Source organism: Marmota monax, unplaced genomic scaffold (genome assembly GCF_021218885.2).
Source record: "Marmota monax isolate L192 unplaced genomic scaffold, Marmota_monax_Labrador192_F-V1.1 WCK01_AAM20220418_F8-fsc00036, whole genome shotgun sequence".
NCBI classification, from domain to species: domain Eukaryota; kingdom Metazoa; phylum Chordata; class Mammalia; order Rodentia; family Sciuridae; genus Marmota; species Marmota monax.
Window position 1 is genome coordinate 3,976,688 of NW_026694491.1, and position 22,289 is coordinate 3,998,976.

General features: G+C 31.0%; 1 protein-coding gene across 6 annotated transcripts in view; it reads left to right on the top strand.

Annotated features, from left to right (window-relative positions):
• Cdk17 (cyclin dependent kinase 17) overlaps nucleotides 1-22,289 on the top strand; it is a 102,334-nt gene that overhangs the window by 66,972 nt on the left and 13,073 nt on the right. For all 6 annotated transcript variants that reach the window (XM_058571289.1, XM_046419263.2, XM_046419261.2 and 3 more), the window contains 8 exons: nucleotides 1,511-1,675; nucleotides 4,447-4,580; nucleotides 7,461-7,586; nucleotides 15,307-15,363; nucleotides 16,603-16,717; nucleotides 17,597-17,691; nucleotides 17,935-17,997; nucleotides 20,406-20,529. In XM_058571289.1, the coding sequence (XP_058427272.1) occupies nucleotides 1,511-1,675; nucleotides 4,447-4,580; nucleotides 7,461-7,586; nucleotides 15,307-15,363; nucleotides 16,603-16,717; nucleotides 17,597-17,691; nucleotides 17,935-17,997; nucleotides 20,406-20,529 (879 nt within the window). The remainder of the gene's footprint in view (nucleotides 1-1,510; nucleotides 1,676-4,446; nucleotides 4,581-7,460; nucleotides 7,587-15,306; nucleotides 15,364-16,602; nucleotides 16,718-17,596; nucleotides 17,692-17,934; nucleotides 17,998-20,405; nucleotides 20,530-22,289) is intronic.

Below are 22,289 nucleotides of genomic sequence, written 5' to 3' on the forward strand. Positions count from 1 at the left end.
TGGACTACCACAATCTGATATTGCTTATTCCCTTGCTTTCACCAAAAGCTTTGACAGAAATCCTACATCTTGCCTGATAATTGCTTCCATCACATTCTTTTCTTATGGAGTTTAGGTTTGTTGTTGTTGTTAGCATAAAAAATTATTTTACACTAAACACAAGTGTAGAATATATTTTTTAAAGTACTTGCAAGAATAGAGAATTCTGAGCACATCATTTTTAAAAATGTTTAACTTTTAAAAAATTGTCAAAAATGAATTCATATCATTTTATCAAAAAATTAAGTATAAAATTATTATATGAACCAGCAGTTCTGTTCTAAGGTTATACTCAAAACGTTGAAACAGGTTTTCAAAGTCTTGTTCACATTCTTTGCCATTTATAACTAAATTTTTTTTTTTATTTTTGGCTCCAGGGATTGAACCTAGGGGTGCTTAACCACTGAACCATATCCCCAGTCCTTTTTTATATTTTATTTAAGACAGGGTCTCCTGGAGTTACTTAGAGCCTTGTTAAGTTGCTGCGGCTAGCTTTGAATTTGTGATCCTCTTGCCTCAGCCTCCAGAGCTGCTGGGATTACAGCCATGCGTCACTGTGCCTGGCCTAAATAATTTTTAAGTCTTATATTCTAGGAACATTTCTGCTTGGTAATAGACTTGTGATTATTTAAAGATTCTTTTTTAAAGATATTTTTAAATTGTTAATTGACCTTTATTTCATTCATTTATTCATATGTGGTGCTGAAAATTGAACCACATGCTAGGCAAGTGCTCTACCACTAAGCCACAACCCCAGCCCTATTTAAAGATTCTTTATATTAAAAATCCCAAATTTGAGGCAGTAATTTCAGAGTCTTTGTATTGATGATATTAAATACTTTTGTTTAATTCATTAATTGACACACCTTTTTAGATGTCTAGCAATAGGGATATAAATTCATTTAGGCCAGGATTACATCTTCCATATTCTATAGCATGCTTAAACATAAGGCACATACTAGGTACTTAATACATGGAGGAATGGAATATAAACAATCTTGAGATATGTTGAAATCAGCAAATGGATAAAAATGGTTATAGTAGTTTTATGATTATTAACCAATTTTTATTAATGAGAAAAGGATAGGTAAGTTATTAGAACAACTTAAAATATTAAATATTTATATAAATAGTTTTTCATAGAAATTATTTTAACTCTACTGCTTTGTGTGTATGATCATAGAAATGAGGTTAAATATAATGATCTTTTGGGGCTGGGGTTGTGGCTCAGTGGTAGAGCACTTGCTTTGCACACGTGAGGCACTTTGTTAAATCCTCAGCACCACATAAAATAAATAAATAAGTAAAACAAAGATATTGTGTCCATGTTCAACTAAAAATAAAAAATAAAAAAAAAAGGTAATGATCTCTGTTACAATTCTTGTTTTCTGCTTTGCTTTCTCAATCCTTCTCATGTGATCCTGAATCTTGGGCTGATGATGGAATGATTTTCAAATACCGTGAACCACAGAGCCTATAGTGAAGAATGGCAGGCCTCCAACATCTCACAGTATGCATTCCTTCCTCCACCAATACACGGGATCTTTCAAGAAACCCCCACTGCGGAGACCCCACAGTGTTATTGGAGGAAGCCTTGGCTCCTTCATGGCAATGCCCAGAAATGGAAGCAGATTAGGTAATTTTGTTATTTATCTATTATATCTAACTTTCTGATTGTAGAACATGTATGTTTTTTAGGTTTTAGACAGCCAGCCTTTATTATCTGATTTCTCTTTGCCAGTTAAAAAACAAATTAAATGTAGGAAGGACAGCAGAAAAAGGGAAGGTTCTAGAAAGAGTATTGTTGACACTACAAAGAAGTAATATTTGAACACCTGTCCATCAGGAAGTAAACAAGTCCCATAAAAAGGAGATATAAAATTTCAAAATGAATGGCAGTTTAGGATGGTGCTTAATCATACCTCAGTAACTCTTGAAATAATCACCATAGACTTTTACAATAATGAAATAATCACTTAAGTTGTTACTCTTTTATTACTATGTCCTTTTAAATATCCAGGAAAAATATATATATGAAAGTTTCTGTTTATTTTATGTCTATTTCCTTGATCTTTTTTGGTGGTGTCCTTTTTAAAATTCATGTTGGATTTGATTTTTAAAATCATTTTAAACATAACGATTTAAAAAAATATATTTTGGGGGTACCAGGAATTGAACTCAGGGGCACTTAACCACTGAGCCACATCCCCAGCCTTATTTTGCATTTTATTTAGAGACAGGGTCTCACTGAGTTGCTTAGTGCCTCAATTTTGCTAAGGCTGGCTTTGAACTCGCAATTCTCCTGCCTTAGCCTCCTGAGTCACTAGGATTACAGGTGTGCAGCCATTGCACCTGCCTAAACATAACATCTTATTGTTTTATAAGATAATTCTATTTACTGAAGTTCAAGTTATGCTTGCTTTATTTCTTGCCATGGCAGATTATTTCCTAATGTGTTTCATGAATTTTGGGAATATAAACTAATCTACAGTTTTTATCTATGGGTAATGTGTGTAGCCTTTATCTGTATAGGTGTAACCCTACAGAGTTATGTGCTGCAATCAGCTCACACTGGTTCATGAGAGATGATTCTTAAATTTTTAGCAATTTTGCCTGTGAAACGTGGCTCTTATTAATTTTCAATTATATAAGCAATTAAGGTAAATTTAAAAACAAAGTAATGAATACTCAAAAGTCATTACTTTCTAATTATTCTGCCACTTTTTACTATTATCTATGTTGTAAGAGTTACTTCTATTGTAGCTTTATAGTCAAAATACTATGTAATGGTGAGTGGAGTTTCTCCCCATTGTTACACATTCAGTGTCATGTTGACAGCTTGAAGTCTGCTTTAGAGAATTGTTTGCCCCAGGGAATCAGAAAACACTACAGGTTAGGGCTTAGCTTATTGTTTGTTTGTTGATTGTCTAAATCAGGTGCTTGTTTGTATGTTTTTTAAGTTTTGTGGACTGTAGTCTGTTGCATATTCTTTTTCTTTGATTAGTAACCTTTAAAAATGCAACAAAGCAAATAAAAACAAAAAAAAATTTTTTAGTTCAGGAACCATACAGAAACATCCATTCTTATTCTATACTCTTGGTCTAGATTTAAGAAAGTGATGTTGAAAATGTTAGCAATGCAGATGAAATTAAGTTTATTGTATCTGTAGCTGTTGATAAGTGAATAGAGTGAATGGCACAAAAATTGAGCAAGTAAAAATTATTCTCAAAAATTATTACCTGATTCAGCAAAGAAATTTCTTATCCCACTGACAAATTAGTATAGTTCTGACGTAAACCTTCATTGTTTTACTTTTGTCTTGATGGAATCAAAAATACCCACCAGCAATTGTGTTTGAATTATACTTGTTTGCTAATGACGTGCTTTCTTGATTGAGTCAGATAGTTTTTATTCATAATATGAGATTACGAAACTTTTCTTTGTAGTTTTTTCACAAGAGTTGAGTGTTTCTGGGAGGTCAAATGCAGCTTAGATACCCAGGGCTTTACATTTTTATCCCAATGTGCACCTAAACACAAGCACTTTCTTACCAGTCTCAGCAGCCCCTACCAAGAAAATGACAGTTTATGCTTGAGAATTTTTGAATTTTATTTCTCTCTTTTTAAAATTTGTTTCCTGGGTATTACCTATACATTCTTACAAACCCAGCTATACATATTTAAGCATTATATTTTGGTTTACGTTTCCTTGAGGAAGGAAAGTTTTCAAATTTTTCTGGAAATAGAAGGTATGGTTAAATTCTTTAACATTTCTTAAGTGTAGCAGAAAGGAATTATGACCTTATATGTGTCTGGTATCAAATTTTAAGAGATTAGGAATCAATTACCAATACATTGATTTTTGCTGCCAAGTTAATTGTTGTTCAGATCTCAACATAAAATTTCTTCAGAATCCCTTTGTAATAGAAGTATCTTCCATTATCATTTGCAACTGCTTATGAATATGAATTGGGATTTTCTTAATATTGAGAGTTACCAAGACAAAAATACAGAAATAAACTAAAATCTAATATTAATTTGGCATGAAACCGTTGAGTTCCATGTTTTAAAGTCCTCTTTTTAAGTAACTATTATTCATTAAAAGTTTAAATTGTATTTCCAGTGTGTAATTGTTATTCAGCTCTTGATAATGACTTGAATGCTAACTCTTTCATAAATTGTTTATAATCTGTGAGTGTAAAAGGATTTCTTAGTAATTTCTATTTGAAGACATTTGAGTTAATGTTTTGATCTCTTAACTGCACACCTATGTATCTTACTGTAAAAGACCTTAATGTTCTGATTTTTTGTATGTTGGTTGTCTATATTTGACCAGTAATGATAATTAATTATATAGTAGGATAAAATATCTTCTTTAAGGTAAATATTGTCTCATTTTCTGATGTAGATATTGTTCATGAAAATCTAAAAATGGGATCAGATGGTGAGAGTGACCAAGCTTCTGGAACATCATCTGATGAAGTCCAGTCACCTACAGGTGTTTGTCTCAGAAATCGTATACATAGACGAATCTCCATGGAGGTAACAATTTAAAAATATATAAGTGTACCTTTGTATATGTTTTTGTGTATATAAATAAACACATGTTTATCAAGCACATAAATGCCCATTTGAAAATTTTCATGAAGGTAAATGACACCTCTAAGAAGTATTTCTTTATATTAATGAATTGTATTCCGAATATTTCCATAGACACCATTTTCCCCCTTGCTTTATAAGTATCAGTATCATTTCCTCTGTCATTCATTACACCTACCAAATCCCTATAGAATATGTAAATTATTTCTCCGTATATAAGTTATGCAACCCATTTCCCTTTGTTTATCAGTTATAACTTTGAAGACAGAAGTTATGACTTATCATTTCAGTATGTAGGAAAAGAAGAAGTGAAATTATCACTATTTGCTGATGATATGATTCTGTACCTAGAAGACCCAAAACATTCCACCAGAAAACTTCTAGAACTAATAAATGAATTCAGCAGAGGAACAGGATATGAAATCAACACCCATAAATCAAGGCATTTCTGTACATCAGTGACAAATCCTCAGAAAGAGAAACTAGGAAAACCACCCCATTTACAATAGCCTCAAAAAAAAAAAAATACTTGGAATCAATGAAAGAAGTGAAAGACTGGACAGTGAAAAACTACAGAACGCTAAAGAAAGAAATTAAAGAAGACCTTAGAAGATGGAAATATCTCCCTTGTTCTTGGATAGGCAGAATTAATATTGTCAAAATGATCATACTGCCAAAAGCACTATACAGGTTCAATGCAATTCCAATCCAAATCCCAATGACATGCCTCATAGAAATAGAGAAAGCAATCATGAAATTCATCTGGAAAAATAAGAGACCCAGAATAGCCAATGGCATTATTATAGCAGACCTTAAATTATACTACAGAGCAATAATAACAAAAGCAGCATGATATTGGCACCAAATTAGACCTGTAGACCAATAGAGCACACAGAGACAAACCCACACGATTACAGTTATCTCATATTAGACAAAGGCACCAAAAACATATTGGAGAAAAGATAGCTTCTTCAACAAATGGTGCTGGGAAAACTGGAAATCCATATGCAACAAAATGAAATTAAACCTCTGTCTCTCATCAAGCACAAAACACAAGGACCTAGGAATTAAACCAGAGACCTTGTGCCTAATAGAAGAAAAAGTAGGCCCAAATCTCCTTCATGTCAGATTAGGCCTTGACTTCCTTAATAAGACTCCTATAGTATAAGAATTAAAACCAAGAATAAATGAGATGGATTCAAACTAAGAAGTTTTTCCTCAGCAAAAGAAACAATCAGTGAGGTGACTAGAGAGACTACAGAATGGGAGCAAATTTTTACCACACTTACATCAGATAGAACACTAATCTCTAGGATATATAAAGCACTCAACAATACAAATAACCCAATCAATAAATGGGCCAAGGAACTGAACAGACACTTCTCAGAAGAGGATATACAATCAGTCAACAAATATATGGGAAAATGTTTTATATATATATATATATATATATATATATATATATATATATATATATATTAGTTTAATTCATTTTATTTTTTCAATTTTTTTTTTTGATGGACCTTTATTTCTTTATATGCAGTACTGAGAATCGAACCCAGTGCCTCACACATGCTAGGCAAGTGCTCTACCACTGAGCCACAACCTCAACCCAAGTTTAATTTATTTTAGTATCTAGAAAAATTTATTTCTGTATTCCTCCCCCTTGAACATATATACACATGTTCTATTTCTGATTTATCATAGGTCAACTGATGATTTTAAACTTACAGTGGTGAAAAATCAATACACATTCAGTAGAACCCATACTTCAGACTTTGAATTTTGATTTTTTTTCCCTGGCTAGCAATATGCAATATAATACTATTTTGTGATACAGTATCACAGCTCCCAGTTAGCCATGCAGTCACAGGATTAAACTATTATACTCTACAGTGTTCTGTGTTGCTAAACTGTGATGTTCAGTGAATTAGGTATGTTTAAATGCATTTCCAACTTAATGATATTTTCAATATAGAATTGGTTTATCGGAATAACCCCATGTTAAGTTGAAGAGTATCTGTGCTTTTATTCAAGAATATTTTTGGATTTTTGTCTATTTCTCTAGAGTTTTAGGCATTTTGTTTTGTTGCAATTTTAGGCATTTTGTTTTGTTGCAGAGATAATCTTGGGATTTGTTTTGGGTAATATAAAATACTAAAATTAGTATGGTAAAAATCAGTATTGTTTCATTGTTTAGTCTTACCATTTGAAATATAATTCATTTAAGTCTTTTATCTCTCAGTAAATATTTATACAGTTCCTTTATATATCTTTTTGTTCATTATTTTATTATAAAAGGATTTACAATAAATTCTTTTCATAGAATTTATATTTCTTGATGTGATGATAGAGGCAAGTTTTTCTTTGAAATTAATCTTAGTTCACATTTTATAGTTAAATGAAATAGAAAGCCTTTTACTTCTATTAACAGCAATAAGAAAACATTTTAATTTTCTTTTCATGTTTATGTAAAATCATAATATCTACTTGTTTAATTATTTAAATTGATCATATGTTGTGATATCTGCCTATTCCTATTTTATGGAATAATAATTTCAAAGTAAATCCAAGATAAATTTACTAATGAAATGACTTCAAAATTTGTCCATTCTGTTTTAAATCATTTCTGTAAAACTGCATTGTGCACCTTTGCTTATAACAGTAATAATCTTGCCTTCAATATATATAATTAATTTAGATAACTTTGTAACGGTAATAAACTTTAGCTAATTATTGCTTAAAAATAATATACTAAAGCCCATGAATCACAAGTCAAATGCCCTAGGTTTTTGATTACCTACTTTTTTTTCCTTTTTATAGGATTTAAATAAACGGTTATCCCTACCTGCAGATATCAGAATACCTGATGGATATCTGGAAAAGTTTCAGATCAACAGTCCACCATTTGATCAACCAATGAGCCGAAGATCTCGTAGAGCTTCCTTGGTAAGGTTTTGGTCTCCTATACCTATACAAGCAGATCTGCTTTTTCTGTTCTCTGAATGTAAACACTTTATTTTTTCTTTTGGTAGTTATGGGAATTGAACCCAGGAATTTGCACATGCTAGGCAGCTCCATCAATGAGCTAAAACCCCATCCCTTAACTTAAATTTTACATATAACATTTAAATAGCTAAATTTTATTATATTGCCTTCTGGGTTTTATTATTTTCCATTCCTAAGGGTTAATTGGAACCCTTAACATGAATGCATATTGGGATATGATTTAAGCTATGTTATATTTTATTTTTGGTAAATTTTATTCATACTTGCTAGATATACAGAATACGTATTACATATATATCTCTTAGATTTACTTTACTAGATACAGTAAACATATATTAATATATATTAGATTATCCAGTGAAATACTCCAAGTATCACCTACAAGTCAATGAATATTTGCAATATAAACATACTTGTATTTAAGTAGTACCCATTGAATAAAATTACCAGAAACCCTTTCTATTATATTTCTTTTCTTTTAATACCCCTTAATTATAACCATAATCTCTGCCTTTTAATACCAAAGATTAGTTTTATCCACATATGTCACACTGTTTTGATTATATTATCTTTGTAAGTATGTTTTAATACCTGGAACTTTCTTATTCTCATATGTACACATTCTTAATTATTTTTAAAATGCTTAATAATTAATTTCTGATTATTCTTTTTTAAACCACTGAACTTTGCATAATTGAGTATAGAAAAATACTAAAATAAATTTTACATAAACATGGAAATATATATTTATACAGTTAAAATATATATAATATAATATATATTTATACAAACACAGTGTATGAAAGAATATAGTGTGCATTTTTGTGGTTAGCTCCTTTTGCTGTATATATCTATGTTGTTGCATATAGTTATAGTTAATTTGTTTTTGTTGCATGATGTTTTACTGTATAAGTATAAATACACACACACACACACAAGTGTATTATACTTTTTCCATTTTGTTGATAGGTATTTTAATTTTATTCAGTTTTTTTTTTTTTTTTAACTATTATCCAATAGTGCTGTCACCGTTCCTGTGCATAGTTTTTTTGGTTAACATAATAAGCCCTTCATACCTAGGAGGGGTATTGTTAGATCATATATATCTATGTTCAGCCTTCCTAGAAAACATCAAAACAGTTTTCTAAAGTGGTTGTACTAATTTATACTTTCATCATCAATGTATGATAATTCTGATTGCTCTTTCCAATTTTGGAGGCTGTCTTTTTTTTTTTTAATTTTAACTTTTCTGATAAATAGTGGTCTCTCATTTTTATTTTGCATTTCATTGACTAAGTTGAATACTTTTAAATATATTTCTTGGTCATTTAAGTATCTTTTTTAGATTAATTGCCCAAGTCTGTTGTCTATCTTCTGGTTTTTCTACCCTTTCCTTACTGATTTATAGGAATTGTTTACATTCTACATAAAGGAACTTTGTCAGCTTTATGTCTTGTAACATCTTCTAGTACATCTTCTAGCAGTTGTCCCAGCACTTGTTATTGAAAGGACAGCTTTTCCTGTTGTACTTTCATCTTTGACATAAATTCAGGTGATTGCATATTATATCTTTTGGATGACTAGAATTTTCTACTAGGGATACATATAGTGTTGTAAAGAATAAAATGGGCAGCAAGTAAATTGTCTGCAAATCATGAGTCTTCAGAGGAGGAAGCCCTTGAGATGGCCCTAGAAAGATGGGTAGGAATTTGTCAAGTTGAAATGAGCCTGTGAACAAAGAGCATTCTAAGCAGAGGAAATTTCATGTACTAAACCCAGAGATAGGAATGTATATGTTATGTGAGGGAAATTTTAATGGATATGAAGAATCAATATGTAATAATTTATTTTAAAAATAGAACTTGAAAGGATAGGATGATCCAGATTATAAAAAGCATTAGATGTCAGGTTGAGGAGTCTGAACTTCATCCCATGTAATCAAAAGTGTTTATTTATATAAGGGCTGACATGATCACATTTTTGTTTCAAATAATAGCTTCAGGAAAAGTAGAAACAGTGAACTAGATGGAGAGACAGACAAGATGGAGATGAATTAGGAATTTGTTCAAAATTAGGGATGATGTAGCAGTCATCTGGAAATAGAAAGTAGAACACTGACCCTAGGGATCATGTAGAGAGAAAATAGACAGGATCTGGTACTCAGTTAACTTTGTGTCTGAGGGATAACAATTGATGATGACTTCTGAGTTTCTCACAGCTATTTCATCTCCTTTCCATATATTATATCATGGATTTTTTTAATTTACATAAGCTTATGTTTTGATATTCTAAAGAATAAAATTACTTTATTCTTTTATACACTCTGAGCACATTGATAAAGTATAACCAACTTGATTTTGGTATATGTCAGTGATTATCGTAATTTTGCACACCACTCCTTAAAACATTTTAAAAGATACTTTTGCCACTTTATTTTCTGGTCAGATGTCTTCTTTAGCTATCAATTTTTATAAAAGATTTGTACTTGGGATAAATTTTGAAGTTATGCTTGTTCTGATTTGAAGTGAAAGTATGATTTAATACCATGCAATTCCTTTTTTGCCTGTGTGTGGCGGGGGTGGGGGTGGGGGGAGGAGGGATCAAACCCAGGGTCTCCAGCATACTAGGCTCTACCAATGAGCTACATTCCCAACCCTTACCATGCAGTTCTTGAAACTGTCATTTAAAAAGAGTTGTCTTTTGTAGTTTACATGAAATTAAACAGTGCCCTCTAATGAATGTTAGGTGATTGGAGTTTTTGTTATTGCCACCTATTCCTACCCACTTACCATGTTTTTGATTTTGAATTTTGGCTTATAAATTTCAGATTAATCATGCCACAGCTGTATTTTGTTTCTATCTATGCATCCCTTTCATTACAGTCTACCTTACTAAGCAAATTGTTTTTGATATATATTTGAAAATTATTCTTCAAAATGAAAAATCTTTACCTTGTGTTGATACTGGAAGGGGCAGACGAGAGGCATATGAAAGTTAGGGGTAATGGAAAGCAGGTGGGAAAAAGAAAATTATTTTTCATAACAGTTAGAATTCAAGTTTACATAGGTGCTGTATTCATTATGTATCCAAAAACTAGATTTTTTTTTTCCCCCTCAGTGAGGTCTGTTATTTATAGAATTCTGAACCTCAGGAGGTTTATGTATGAAGAAGAAGGGTGAGGTTAGGAATGGATGAAAAGCAGTTGGGGAAAAAAAATATTCTTCACATGTGTTAGGAGTTTACATTTCCATGGATAATATACCCTTTTTCTTAGGTAGAAATTAAGAAAATTAGTTATAGAATTCTTTTTTGCTGGAAGGAGTAATAGGGAAGGGTCAGTTAGATCTATAAATTCATGATCATTTACTTTAAGTGGACCCTCAGTTTTGCCTTTCACGTTGTCTTTCTTTGATTAAGTCTTTTCACTCTAAGCAAGGAGCTGATCTAGTTTTAGATTCACAGAGAAATTACAAAGATAATACAGTGATTTTTACCACATACCCAGTTACGCCTATTATTAACAATGTTCCTTTAATTCATTTTTTACAACTAAGGGACCAATATTGGTACATTACTATTTACTAAACTCCACAGTTTATTCAAATTTCACTAGTTTTTTACTACCATCCCTTTTCTGTCCAAAGATTACATCCAGGATACCATGTTAATTTAGTAATCATATCTCATTAAAGATAACTGGTTACTGAATTGGGAAATGCTATTTAATAGTTATTTATGGTTGGTAAGAAATGAAGTATTAACACAGTTAAATAAATATTAGACTAATGGGACTCTTCTATGCTGATAGTCAGAATTCATCAGAGTTTTGTTGCATTTACAATAATGGTGTACCCAGTAGAAGTTTTATGAGACTTATAAGTGTAACATCAGTAGAATGAAAGTCTATATATGAAAATTTGTGTCATTATATTAAAATTATAGATTAGGTACATTTTAAATGTTTATCTTCCCACTGTGTGGATTCCTCATTCCTAGCTCAGCAGTATAGATTACATGTATTCATTTCTTATTTCTAAGAGCAAATGAGAAAATAGGGCATCAAGTCCTGATATCTCACAAAATAATAAATGCATCCTATGGTGTGAAAGTGAGGTTCACTTCCTCACACAGTTTACCTTTGACAGAATTGGCAAGTATCATGATGCTGATAAATTTTGTAAGAAAAAAATGACCAAATAGAATTGAGGTTTTCAGTCTCTTATCTGGCCCCACATATCAAAGAGTAAAACCCATTGCTGTCAGATACAACAATTTAATAATTCTCACAGGGAGGGAAGTGGGTGTTTGGAAAAAACCTCCTGCTGTTCCCAGTGTTTTTCAATACATATTCTATTTTAACATGGCATCTGTAGAACCTCAGCATATACTTCACTTGTTCTAAAGCTAAATTAGAACCGCATCTCTAGCATATTAATACATCTGTATTACTGTGGTGCATGAATTATGCTGTTAGAAACAAAGACGATTAGAAATCTCTCATTACACTTGATACTGCTTACAAATTACACTGAATTATAGGAAGACCTATTATAAGTTGTAATTTATTTTATTTATGTATATTGTTAGTATTTGTGTGCTTTTGCTATAAGAGCCATCTCATTAGGAATTCGCTTTGGACTGCCAAAAAGTGAAGTATTTTCTTAGAACAATGAAGTATCAGAAAAATGATCTTCTTCTGTCTGAAAAACAGAATTAAAGGTCTTTTCAATATTATATTAAAATATAAAGCTTATTTTACCATTTTTTTTAGCTATTATTTCTGTTTACGGTGCAACTCAAGTGAACTCATGAAAGTGGGAATCATCTGTCTTCTTCACTGTATGCTCAGCACCTAACATTGTGCTTGGTAAATGAATAAATGAGCTTTGTCCTCTGTCCTTTGAATAATTTCTGTAGGAGAGCATGTCAACAAGCTAGTCATTATATCTATTGTTAATCTTTTCATGTTCAGCAGATAAAAATGCAAGCAAATTTTTCTAAAAATTCCATTGAAAAATTCAGTAATTATAATAATTACTATTTAGATATTATTAAAATGGGGGGAGGATATTAGGGTTTATTTTACTTTTTGCATTAGGATCTGATAGTTCGATAATGTAACTGCCTTTTGTTTGAATTCTCTGCCTGCCTGCATGGGTGGAATTCAGTAGTGCTATTTGTATTATAGACTGATTATTCAAATTTAACTTCATAATTATTGTATGGTATTTATGTTCTTTTTTAAATATATACTTTTTTTCAGTTGACACACAATTTTACATATTTATGGTATATTGACATTTCAATACACATATAAATTGTGATGATCAGATGAGAGTAATTGGCATATCTCTCTCCCCTTAAATATTCATTATTTCTCTTGTGTTGGGCACATTCAGAATTCTCTCTACTAGCTGAAATACACAGTTAATTATTGTTAACCAGTTACTTTTGTTTTTAAAAAACAGATTTTTTAGCATATTCTAATGTCATTAAATTTTATTCTCTGAGGAGTGCTGTAGTCTTAAATTTTTCATGTATCCTTTACAAGTTATTCCTTACATTATATATATATATATATAAACTCTAAGGCATTTTCATCTTTAAAACCATTAATTTATAGTCAGTATACTATGTAATCTTTAAAGCAAACTTCATTGTTTTTGTCATGGTCACACTAGACCAAAGTGTATTTCATGTTAAGGGCTTACTAATATTCATTTAATATAAAGGAATGAATAAGAAAATTTCCCTACTACTGAAAAGAAAAAGTTTCTAGTTTACAGTCATATCTTCTTATATACTTCTCATTTTTATAGACAACGACTATATATATATATATTTTCCTCCTCAGGGATACTCATTGTTTTGTTCATAGTGGCTGATGTTTGTTCTCAATATAGTGTCCCCCCCTAAGTAAAAGATGACACAAGACTTAAAATTCAAGGGGAAAGTGCAGTAGTTCCATATTTGTGAATTTAAACATCTGAATTCCAAATATAGGTATAAGAAAATAATGACATTCTATCATGGTTTTTGTTAGCCTTGGTTGGAATCAGGCTGTCATATACCAGAATGGGCTATTAGCCACATTTTCCATATTGAACTTCAAAACTTCATTTGTTTCTGGAAAGTGTTGTATCTTGTAGTTTTACCTCATTATTCTGCATAGTTATTGGCAGTAGAAAGCAAAAATTTAGTAAATACTGAGTTACATAAAAAACAGTACCTGGGTAGGTAGTATATGATGGTTCTAAATCTTCATTTTTCTAATTTAATGTTTTTCATGAAAAACATAGATAGATAGATAGATAGATAGAAAAAACGGTTTAAAAAAAGGCAAAAAGAAGCAGTTCTTTAGTCATTGTAACAAAAGGATAAAAACAATTCCTTTGAGGGACCTCTTCTACTTTTGGCCATTCAACTTTTGAACAGTTTAACCTTTTGTCTGAAGTGATAAGTGATCCAGGTCTAATCATTAAGTATCATTTTTAATTTATTTGAAAGCTCCAGAAAAATCGCATATTTGATTCTCTAGGGTTTGAGTATAGTGTAATATTTAATGATACTAATATAATTTGTATACCTGTGAAAACTGAAGTTATACATTATTTCCTTTTACTAGCTTTTTATTTAAGGACATTAGCATCATCTAAGAAGTGAATTTTTCTTTAGATTGTTATTGTCTTTTCTACTATTGCAAAGGGATTCTAGAAAACAATTTAAAGGAAATTCTTATTCTTGGCTACCATTTACTTTTTAAAAAAAATTCTGGTCTCTTAGTCCCTAATTTTCTACATATATATTGTTTTTCCAAATCTTTGGTATTAAGGTTGCTTATTTTGTTTTAAAATATGTATTGGATATATTGGGTTTCCATGACACATTTGGGTATATTCCAACTACCTCGTTTATTGACTCCACACAAAAAAGCGCAAATGAGTTTAAGGTTTAAAAGCAAGGGTTTGAGAACTCACTTTTAAAGCTTTTGAGGGGATTGAGACTTATGTTGCTGCTTTTGTGTTTGCATTTTTTTCTTGATCCATAGTAGAATGTAATTTTCTGTTTTCTTTTTCATTGCATTTTGATTGGAGAACCTGAAACAAATAGCATCTGTTGTTTTCCAAGTCTCCATAGGAATTCAAAGATTGGTTGGAAAATTATTATGTGATTTTGTTAAAAGGAAAATCAAATCATATTTTTTAAATAAGATTCTTTGGTATCTTAAAATTTAAGTCTGTGGTATTTAAAAATCTGGGGTCTTGGGCTGGAGTTGTGGCTCAGTGGTGGAACACTTCCCTGGCATATGTGAGGCCCTAGGTTCAATCCTTAGCATAGCATATAAATAAATAAATACATACATATTGACAACTAAAAATATTTAAAAAGAAAATTTGGGATCTTAAAATAGAACAAAATATTCACAGCAGACCATTATACAATCCATACATAAGTTTAATTATGAATATTAATGCTTTAGATCCTTTCAGCATTTCAACATCAAATATATTTTGAAACTTGATAGATGTCCAATAGTTTGAATGTAACCAACCTTTTCTATTCTTAGACATTTTATATTTGGAGAGTTTTAGAAGTTAAGGGAAGAAATGAACTACAATTTTAAGAATAAATACTCAATTTATAATTGTTTTGCTTTCAGTCAGAAATTGGGTTTGGGAAAATGGAAACCTACATCAAATTGGAAAAGCTTGGAGAGGTAAGTTAATTCTTATTTTAAAAATGCAAGACTTCCTTTTTCATCCTCAAAGTCCTTTATTAGTGTATGATTTCGCCAACCTAGAAAATTGTGAATATGATTTTATAAAAGATTGTATCTTGCTTTGAAAAGGTAACCGAAAATTAGGAGGAATAAAACCCTAAATACTTGAAAGTATCCTCTTGAAAAGGTAACCGAAAATTAGGAGGAATAAAACCCTAAATACTTGAAAGTATCCTATCAGTTTGAGAGGAAATGAGCACTTTTTTTTTTTTAAGTTGTAGTTGGACACAATACCTTTATTTTATTTATATGTTATGCTGAGGATCGAACCCAGGGCCTTGCACATGCGAGGTGAGCGCTCTACCGCTGAGCTATAACCCCAGCCCAAGAAATGAGGATTTTTAATAGGCTTAAAATCTTTTATTGAAACACAAAGTATCGTGCTTTCTTGGTTAACAAAATGGGCATCTATTTGTTAGCCTCCTGAAAGTCTCCTGTCCGTACTGTTGTGGGAAATTGCATGAGTTCAAATTTCTGAAAAATAACTTTAGAAATAAAAACATTTCATTGAAGGATAAGGAAGTCTTAAAAATGTAGTTTTCTTGAACTTGTCACTACCTGTAATGCTAATTTAGAAACATTCTATCTTCCATAGTAAGAAAGGGCAAGAAAGTAATAAATAAATAGTGAGAAACAATAAAGAAGTAATAAATAATAAATAGCAAAGAAGAAAATAATGGACTTAGTTGATAGGGAAGCTTCTTTTCTTTTTTAAAAGGAGAGTTAATGTGCTAATGTGCAAAGATTTTGAAAAGTCTGGAAACATGGGTAAAACTTTTTTTTTATTTAACAGTATATTTTCATTTAATGTGCTCAGTGTCCCTCAGTTTTCATATACCATTAGAGGTAAAGCATCTTTGATTTTAAAACTGTTGATCCAAATATTAATTTGAAATAAAGTACAAAAAATGAATTAAATCTCTATATTTTTATACTTTTGAGACACTTTGTAAAAGGCGTTATATAATCACGGAAGCTGTGTGTATGGAACTCAAAGTTTTCTTTGCTATAAGAAAAACTAATATTGGACATTGTGGAGTTTTCTTTGCAAGATGGAATTCAACATGCTTAAATTTCAGAAATTCAGTTAATTTTTATTATCAGTTATTTTATAATTTTTTTATTGTTAGAATCTTAGGATACTCTTGACTTGTTCTTCAAAAATATATTTTATAGGGTACATATGCAACAGTATATAAAGGAAGAAGTAAACTGACAGAGAATTTGGTGGCATTAAAAGAGATCCGTTTGGAACATGAAGAAGGTGCACCCTGTACGGCTATAAGAGAAGGTATTTTTATATAAAACATTTTTAAACCAAAGTTGTATAAGAGTATATTTTTAATGAATAAAAGCAGATATCAAAATAATAGGTGACTGGAAAATATAATCAGACCATTAAAAAGTTATTTCTAAAACTAACATGTTCAGTAGAAAGAAATTAATTTTATTATTATATAATGAAATACTATGAAGTCATTAAAAGCATTGATATAGATAAATACCTGATAGGGAAATTTTACATATTGGTACATGGGGAACATGGTAACTAAATTAGCTGCATATATTAAATATAAGAAATAAATATACTGTATACATGTCATGATACCATTATATTTAAAAAGTGAATTTTTCAAAATTTGTTTGAGCCAGGCATAGTGGTATATGCCTTTAATCCCAGTGGTTCAAGAGGCTGAAGCAGATTCGCAGCCACCCTTAGCAACTTAGCAAGGATGTAAGCAACTTAGTTAGACCATGTCTTAAAATAAAAATTATAAAAAAAGAAGGAGTCTGGGTATGTGTCTCAGGTTCAATCCCTGGTATCAAAGTAATAAAGAGATGAATAAGGTTTGAGCAATGTGGAGGAAGAAAGCATATCTTTTATTCTATCCAAATTAACCTCAAAAAGTTAACATTAAAGAGAAGAACAGAAGATGGAGAGTTGTAATATTGGAGACGACTTCAGGTACTAAAATATCAAAACTCAAAACCATAAGAAAAGGAAAAGTTGGTATCTTCAGTTTTTCTACCACTAATCCCCTTTACAATTTACTGTTTTAGACTTAAGAGGATATTAAACACAGTTGGTTCATACATTAAATTTACTTCAAGTTTTTATAAAGACTGGCTTCCACAGACTAAATAATTGACTTTCTTTTCTGTTTTACAGTTTCACTCTTAAAGGATTTAAAACATGCAAATATAGTAACCTTACATGACATTGTTCACACAGATAAATCTTTGACTCTGGTCTTTGAGTATCTGGTAAGCATTTAAAAAAAAATCAGTATTTATTTTTACTTTCGTAATAGAAAATTAGACTTTTTTTTTTTAACAGTCCCAGAGATATTGTTGTTTATTTGTTGATATATAATTAGATTATGTGGTGCATTCTATATCTTTTCTTGAAAAACAATTTTCTTTAAAAAATTAAATACTATTAAGTGAATCAGCCATGCATCTTGAAAATTGTGTTATCATGTAGTAAAATGCTGGGGTTTTTTTCAGGATAAAGACCTAAAACAGTACATGGATGACTGTGGGAACATCATGAGTATGCACAATGTAAAGGTATGTTTATTGTGTAATTTTCAAGTATAAAGAAAGATGAGCTATATTGTGCAGTGAAATATACCAACCTTATAACCAATCTTCAGAATTTTCTGAATGGCATATTTACTCAACTTTTGTTTACTATATTATAGATTCTTAGGATCATATCTTTTTTTGTAGAACTGGTTCATTTAAAAGTCTTTTAAAAAATTATTTTTGATATTTTCTTTCACGTTGCAACTGATTATCCTACATGTGGAATATATCTGCAGGTATATTTTGCTTTCTGAAAAAAAAATTCAAATGTTTAAATACAGATGATGGGTATATTCTGCAAAAGGCCACCTTTAAATGGTAAACTCCCTCTAATATATTTAAAATGGTATTAAATTATAAAAATAACAGCTCCTTTTCAGGGTTATGTATTATGAGAAAGGGTTATAAGTAAGGCCAGAAACATGTAGGTGTTGTGATTGCTTTGCTAGAAGTAACTATCTGTATTGTCAGAAGGAATAGTTAAGATATTGTGCTTTTTTAGTACATCTAAAAATTCAAATAATGCTAGAGAAGTTTGCTGTAATAATCAGATCCAGAAGAAACCCAGAAGTTATTAGATAAATAAAAGTATTTGACATACTTGTGTTCTTAGAGACTTCCTTGTTCTTAGCAGTATACTTTAAATTGGCAAAGATTTATTTGTCCAAACTTCGTCAACAGTTTATTGGAACCTATTTTGAAAATAGACTTACTCATCTTGTGTGCTTGAGACCTTTCTAATTCTGTAGATAGTAACTTAGTAACTTTAAATGTACTTGTTTACTTTTTTCTTTTCTTTAAATAGTAAATTTGGTGAATATAAAGGAAAGCCAGTTTCTGTTACAAAAAGAGAGCTGGGAACATATGGCCAGCACATTGCTAAGAATTTTAGTATTTAGTATTTTAGTATTTCCATATACATTCCATGAAGATTGTTTTCATTATAGTTTACATTTTACTTTGCAAGGTGTTGTAAATGCTATTTTTGTATATCTTCTTAGTTTTTTAAATTTTGTTTTTTTCTGCTTTTATAATAGCACTAATTTGGAAAGGAAGTAGTCTATAAGTATCATAATTTGACAGGTTTGAAAAGTTTGTATCTTTTAAGTCAGGTCTAAATATTTTGAAAGTATTTTATTGGTTATAAAATTGCATTTAATGTTTTCCAAATGTAACAGGAATATATTGAAAGGTAGCTATGTTCACCACTATAACCCTAATGCAACCCAACAGGAGTATATTAAAATAGTAATTTTAGAGTTTTCAAAACACATACATGAATATGTGGAGTCTGAAGACTTTGCTGCTTAGAATTAATTCAGGTCAGACAACCTCAGCTACTTGGGAAACTGAAGTAGGAGAATTGCAAATTTGAGGCTAACTAACCTGGGCCATTTAGTGAGACCCTGTCTCAAAATTAAAAAGAGTCTGGGGCATAGCTCCATGGTAGAGTGCCCCCTGAGTTCAATCCCCCATACACCCCCTTCAACAAAAACAAAAAAACACCAAAGACATTCATGCCTTTATTCACCCAATGCCTTGACTTATTCTTGGTATTAAGATGCCATGTTTTTCATACAAGTGAACCAAAGGTACCTATTGAATCTTCTGTACTTAAGTTTTTTTTGTTTTTGTTTTTGTTTTTTTGCTAATCCCAGAAAATCAAGATGTGTTCCACATCTCTCTTTTCACCAAAATCCACAACAAAACCTGTACATTAGCCTTATAGGAATTGCTTTTTTCAGAGTCATTTAGAGCATTAGAGTGCATTACCCCTTTTTGAATCACAGCCAATTTTGAAGACTGAGTAGGAGGTGCTGAAAGTAAAGTATCCAGGAGGTGGGTGCTAAAAGCTGGTTAAATTATTTTTATAACCAGTAATTTGCCAGAGTATGCAGCCCTATTCTCTTTGATACCTGAGGCTTTATTTAAAGCCACCAATTTCCATTCCTTTTTTAAAGGTACTGACCCAGATCAGATTATTTGTTTGTTTGTTTGTTTGTTTTTTAAAGGAAGGGAATAAGTGCCTGGGGGTGATTGACATACCAGAATTTTATAATCAAACTGTAAGCTTTAGTAGTATAAGTTTGAGGATACATTTGTTTAGGCTGCTTTCTCTAATAAATGTGCTATTACTACTAAGACAAAATTTCATTATATTTACAATATTTTCATAGATACTGTTGACAAAAAAGATGCTTCAAATTGAACAATAAACTAAAATTCAGAAAACAACTCAAAATATAAAAGGCATTGTCCTTAAAATGATACAATTTCTTTTTTCTTTTACTATTCTAGACCAGTTGCTTTTGTGCTTACCATAGCTTATGCTAATACCAAAGTATGTCTCAATATCTGTAAAACTAATTTTTACTTATTTGTTTTTGTAGCTGTTTCTATACCAAATTCTACGTGGTTTAGCATATTGCCACAGAAGAAAGGTGTTGCATCGAGACTTGAAACCACAGAACCTCCTCATTAATGAAAAAGGAGAATTAAAGCTAGCAGATTTTGGTATGGAATGATGAAATGTTTATAAATACTTCCAGGTGATTATGTATGGAGAGACTGCAATAAATCACCAAGTCAGTCTTAAAGCAGGAGATGGAGTCATCTTTATTCAAAGGCCGGTAGGACACCAGCTGGCAGGACAAGGGCAGGCTTCTAGTCTACACTCCTCAACCCCTTCCAGGGATTAGAACAAATCTTTTGTAGTTCAAAACCACAAGTAAAGCATATTAGTACATTAATCATAAATGGCTTGTTGCTGTGATTCAAAACCATAAACAAAAATCATGAGATCTAAAATCATAAGCAGAGGGTGGGGGAGTGGATCAAAACAACCCTAATTGAATACAATTTAAAGAATGGTTACTAACAGCTAGACAAACATTCTCTGACATTTTAAGCAGTTAGGGTATTACACAAGTACAATGCATCAGAATGGCAATTTTGTGTTGCTAAATATGCTAAGCAACTGTTAGTGGGTACAGAGGCAGAGTTTTCCCATGGGAGAAGCATTTCTTACATGACATGAAGTCTCAGGGTAACATGGATCTGTTTGGTCATTGCCCATATAGCCTGGCCCATAACAGTTAGGTTTAAAAGAATCTAACTCTTGTCACAATGTGTTATCACTTTCCTGTAACTTTGGAAATTTTCTCTGTAGCCCACTGATCCATATTTGACAGAATTTTGTGGGTGGTTCATGTTGGTTTGTTAGCAACAAATACTTAGAGGTGTCTCAGGTGTGGCCCATTGACCCCAGGTTCCTGAAACCCTTTCAGGGAGTATCCAAAGGTAACGTATATTATCAAAAGTACACTAAATGTTATTTGCTTTTTTGCTCTATCTTAATATTTGCGCTGTTGATCCAGAAGCAATAAGGATAAAACTGCTATTTCCTTAGTATATGTTCAGGCATTGCCACCTAAGTATGTCATTGTGTTTTTCGCCACTGCATATTCTTAGAGAACAATATCAGTTACACTTAAAATATTTTGCCAAGCAGTAAAATTTATTGATTTGATTAAATTTCTATCCTTGAGTACATGACTGTTTAATATTTTTGTATTTTGTATGTGTGATGAAATAGAAATATTAAAAACACATGTGCTGTACACAGAAATTCTATAGTTATCTCAAGGAAAAGTTTTTGTGGGATTTTTTTGGTACAAGCCTAACTAGCCCTTTTTTTCCAAGGAACACCATTTTTACTTCAGAAAATGACTAACAAACGAGTTATTCAGACTTTTTCTTGAAAATGAGTGAAGTAAGCCTGTCACTTCAAGGAAATCCACTGCGAATATTTCTTGCCAATAGTAAAATTCAGGTTTTTAAACAAAAATTAGATTTTGAAAATTTGGTTCTGCTACTTTAAGCTTTAATAGCTTTCCACTGCTTAGAAACTTTTCTGATAAGATCAGTGTTGATATTAACAAATAGGATTTTTTTATTTTGAAGAAATATATAAACATTTTAACCCATAACTCAAGAACTAATGTTTTTCCAGTTACTAGCACCTTATGTTATAGAATCATGCATGGTAAAAGATTCATTTAAAATATAAGACAGACCAGTGAATTTTAACAAAGGTATGAATAGTTCATTGATATAATTTCAGTTACCATACAACCTTGAAGAAACAATTTAATCTAATGTATGAAAGAACACTATCTATAATGATCAGAAAAAACTATTAAAATGTTCCTCCTCTTTCTAAAAACTTCATATCTGTGTAAGATTTTATTTTCTTCCTATACCTATATAAATTA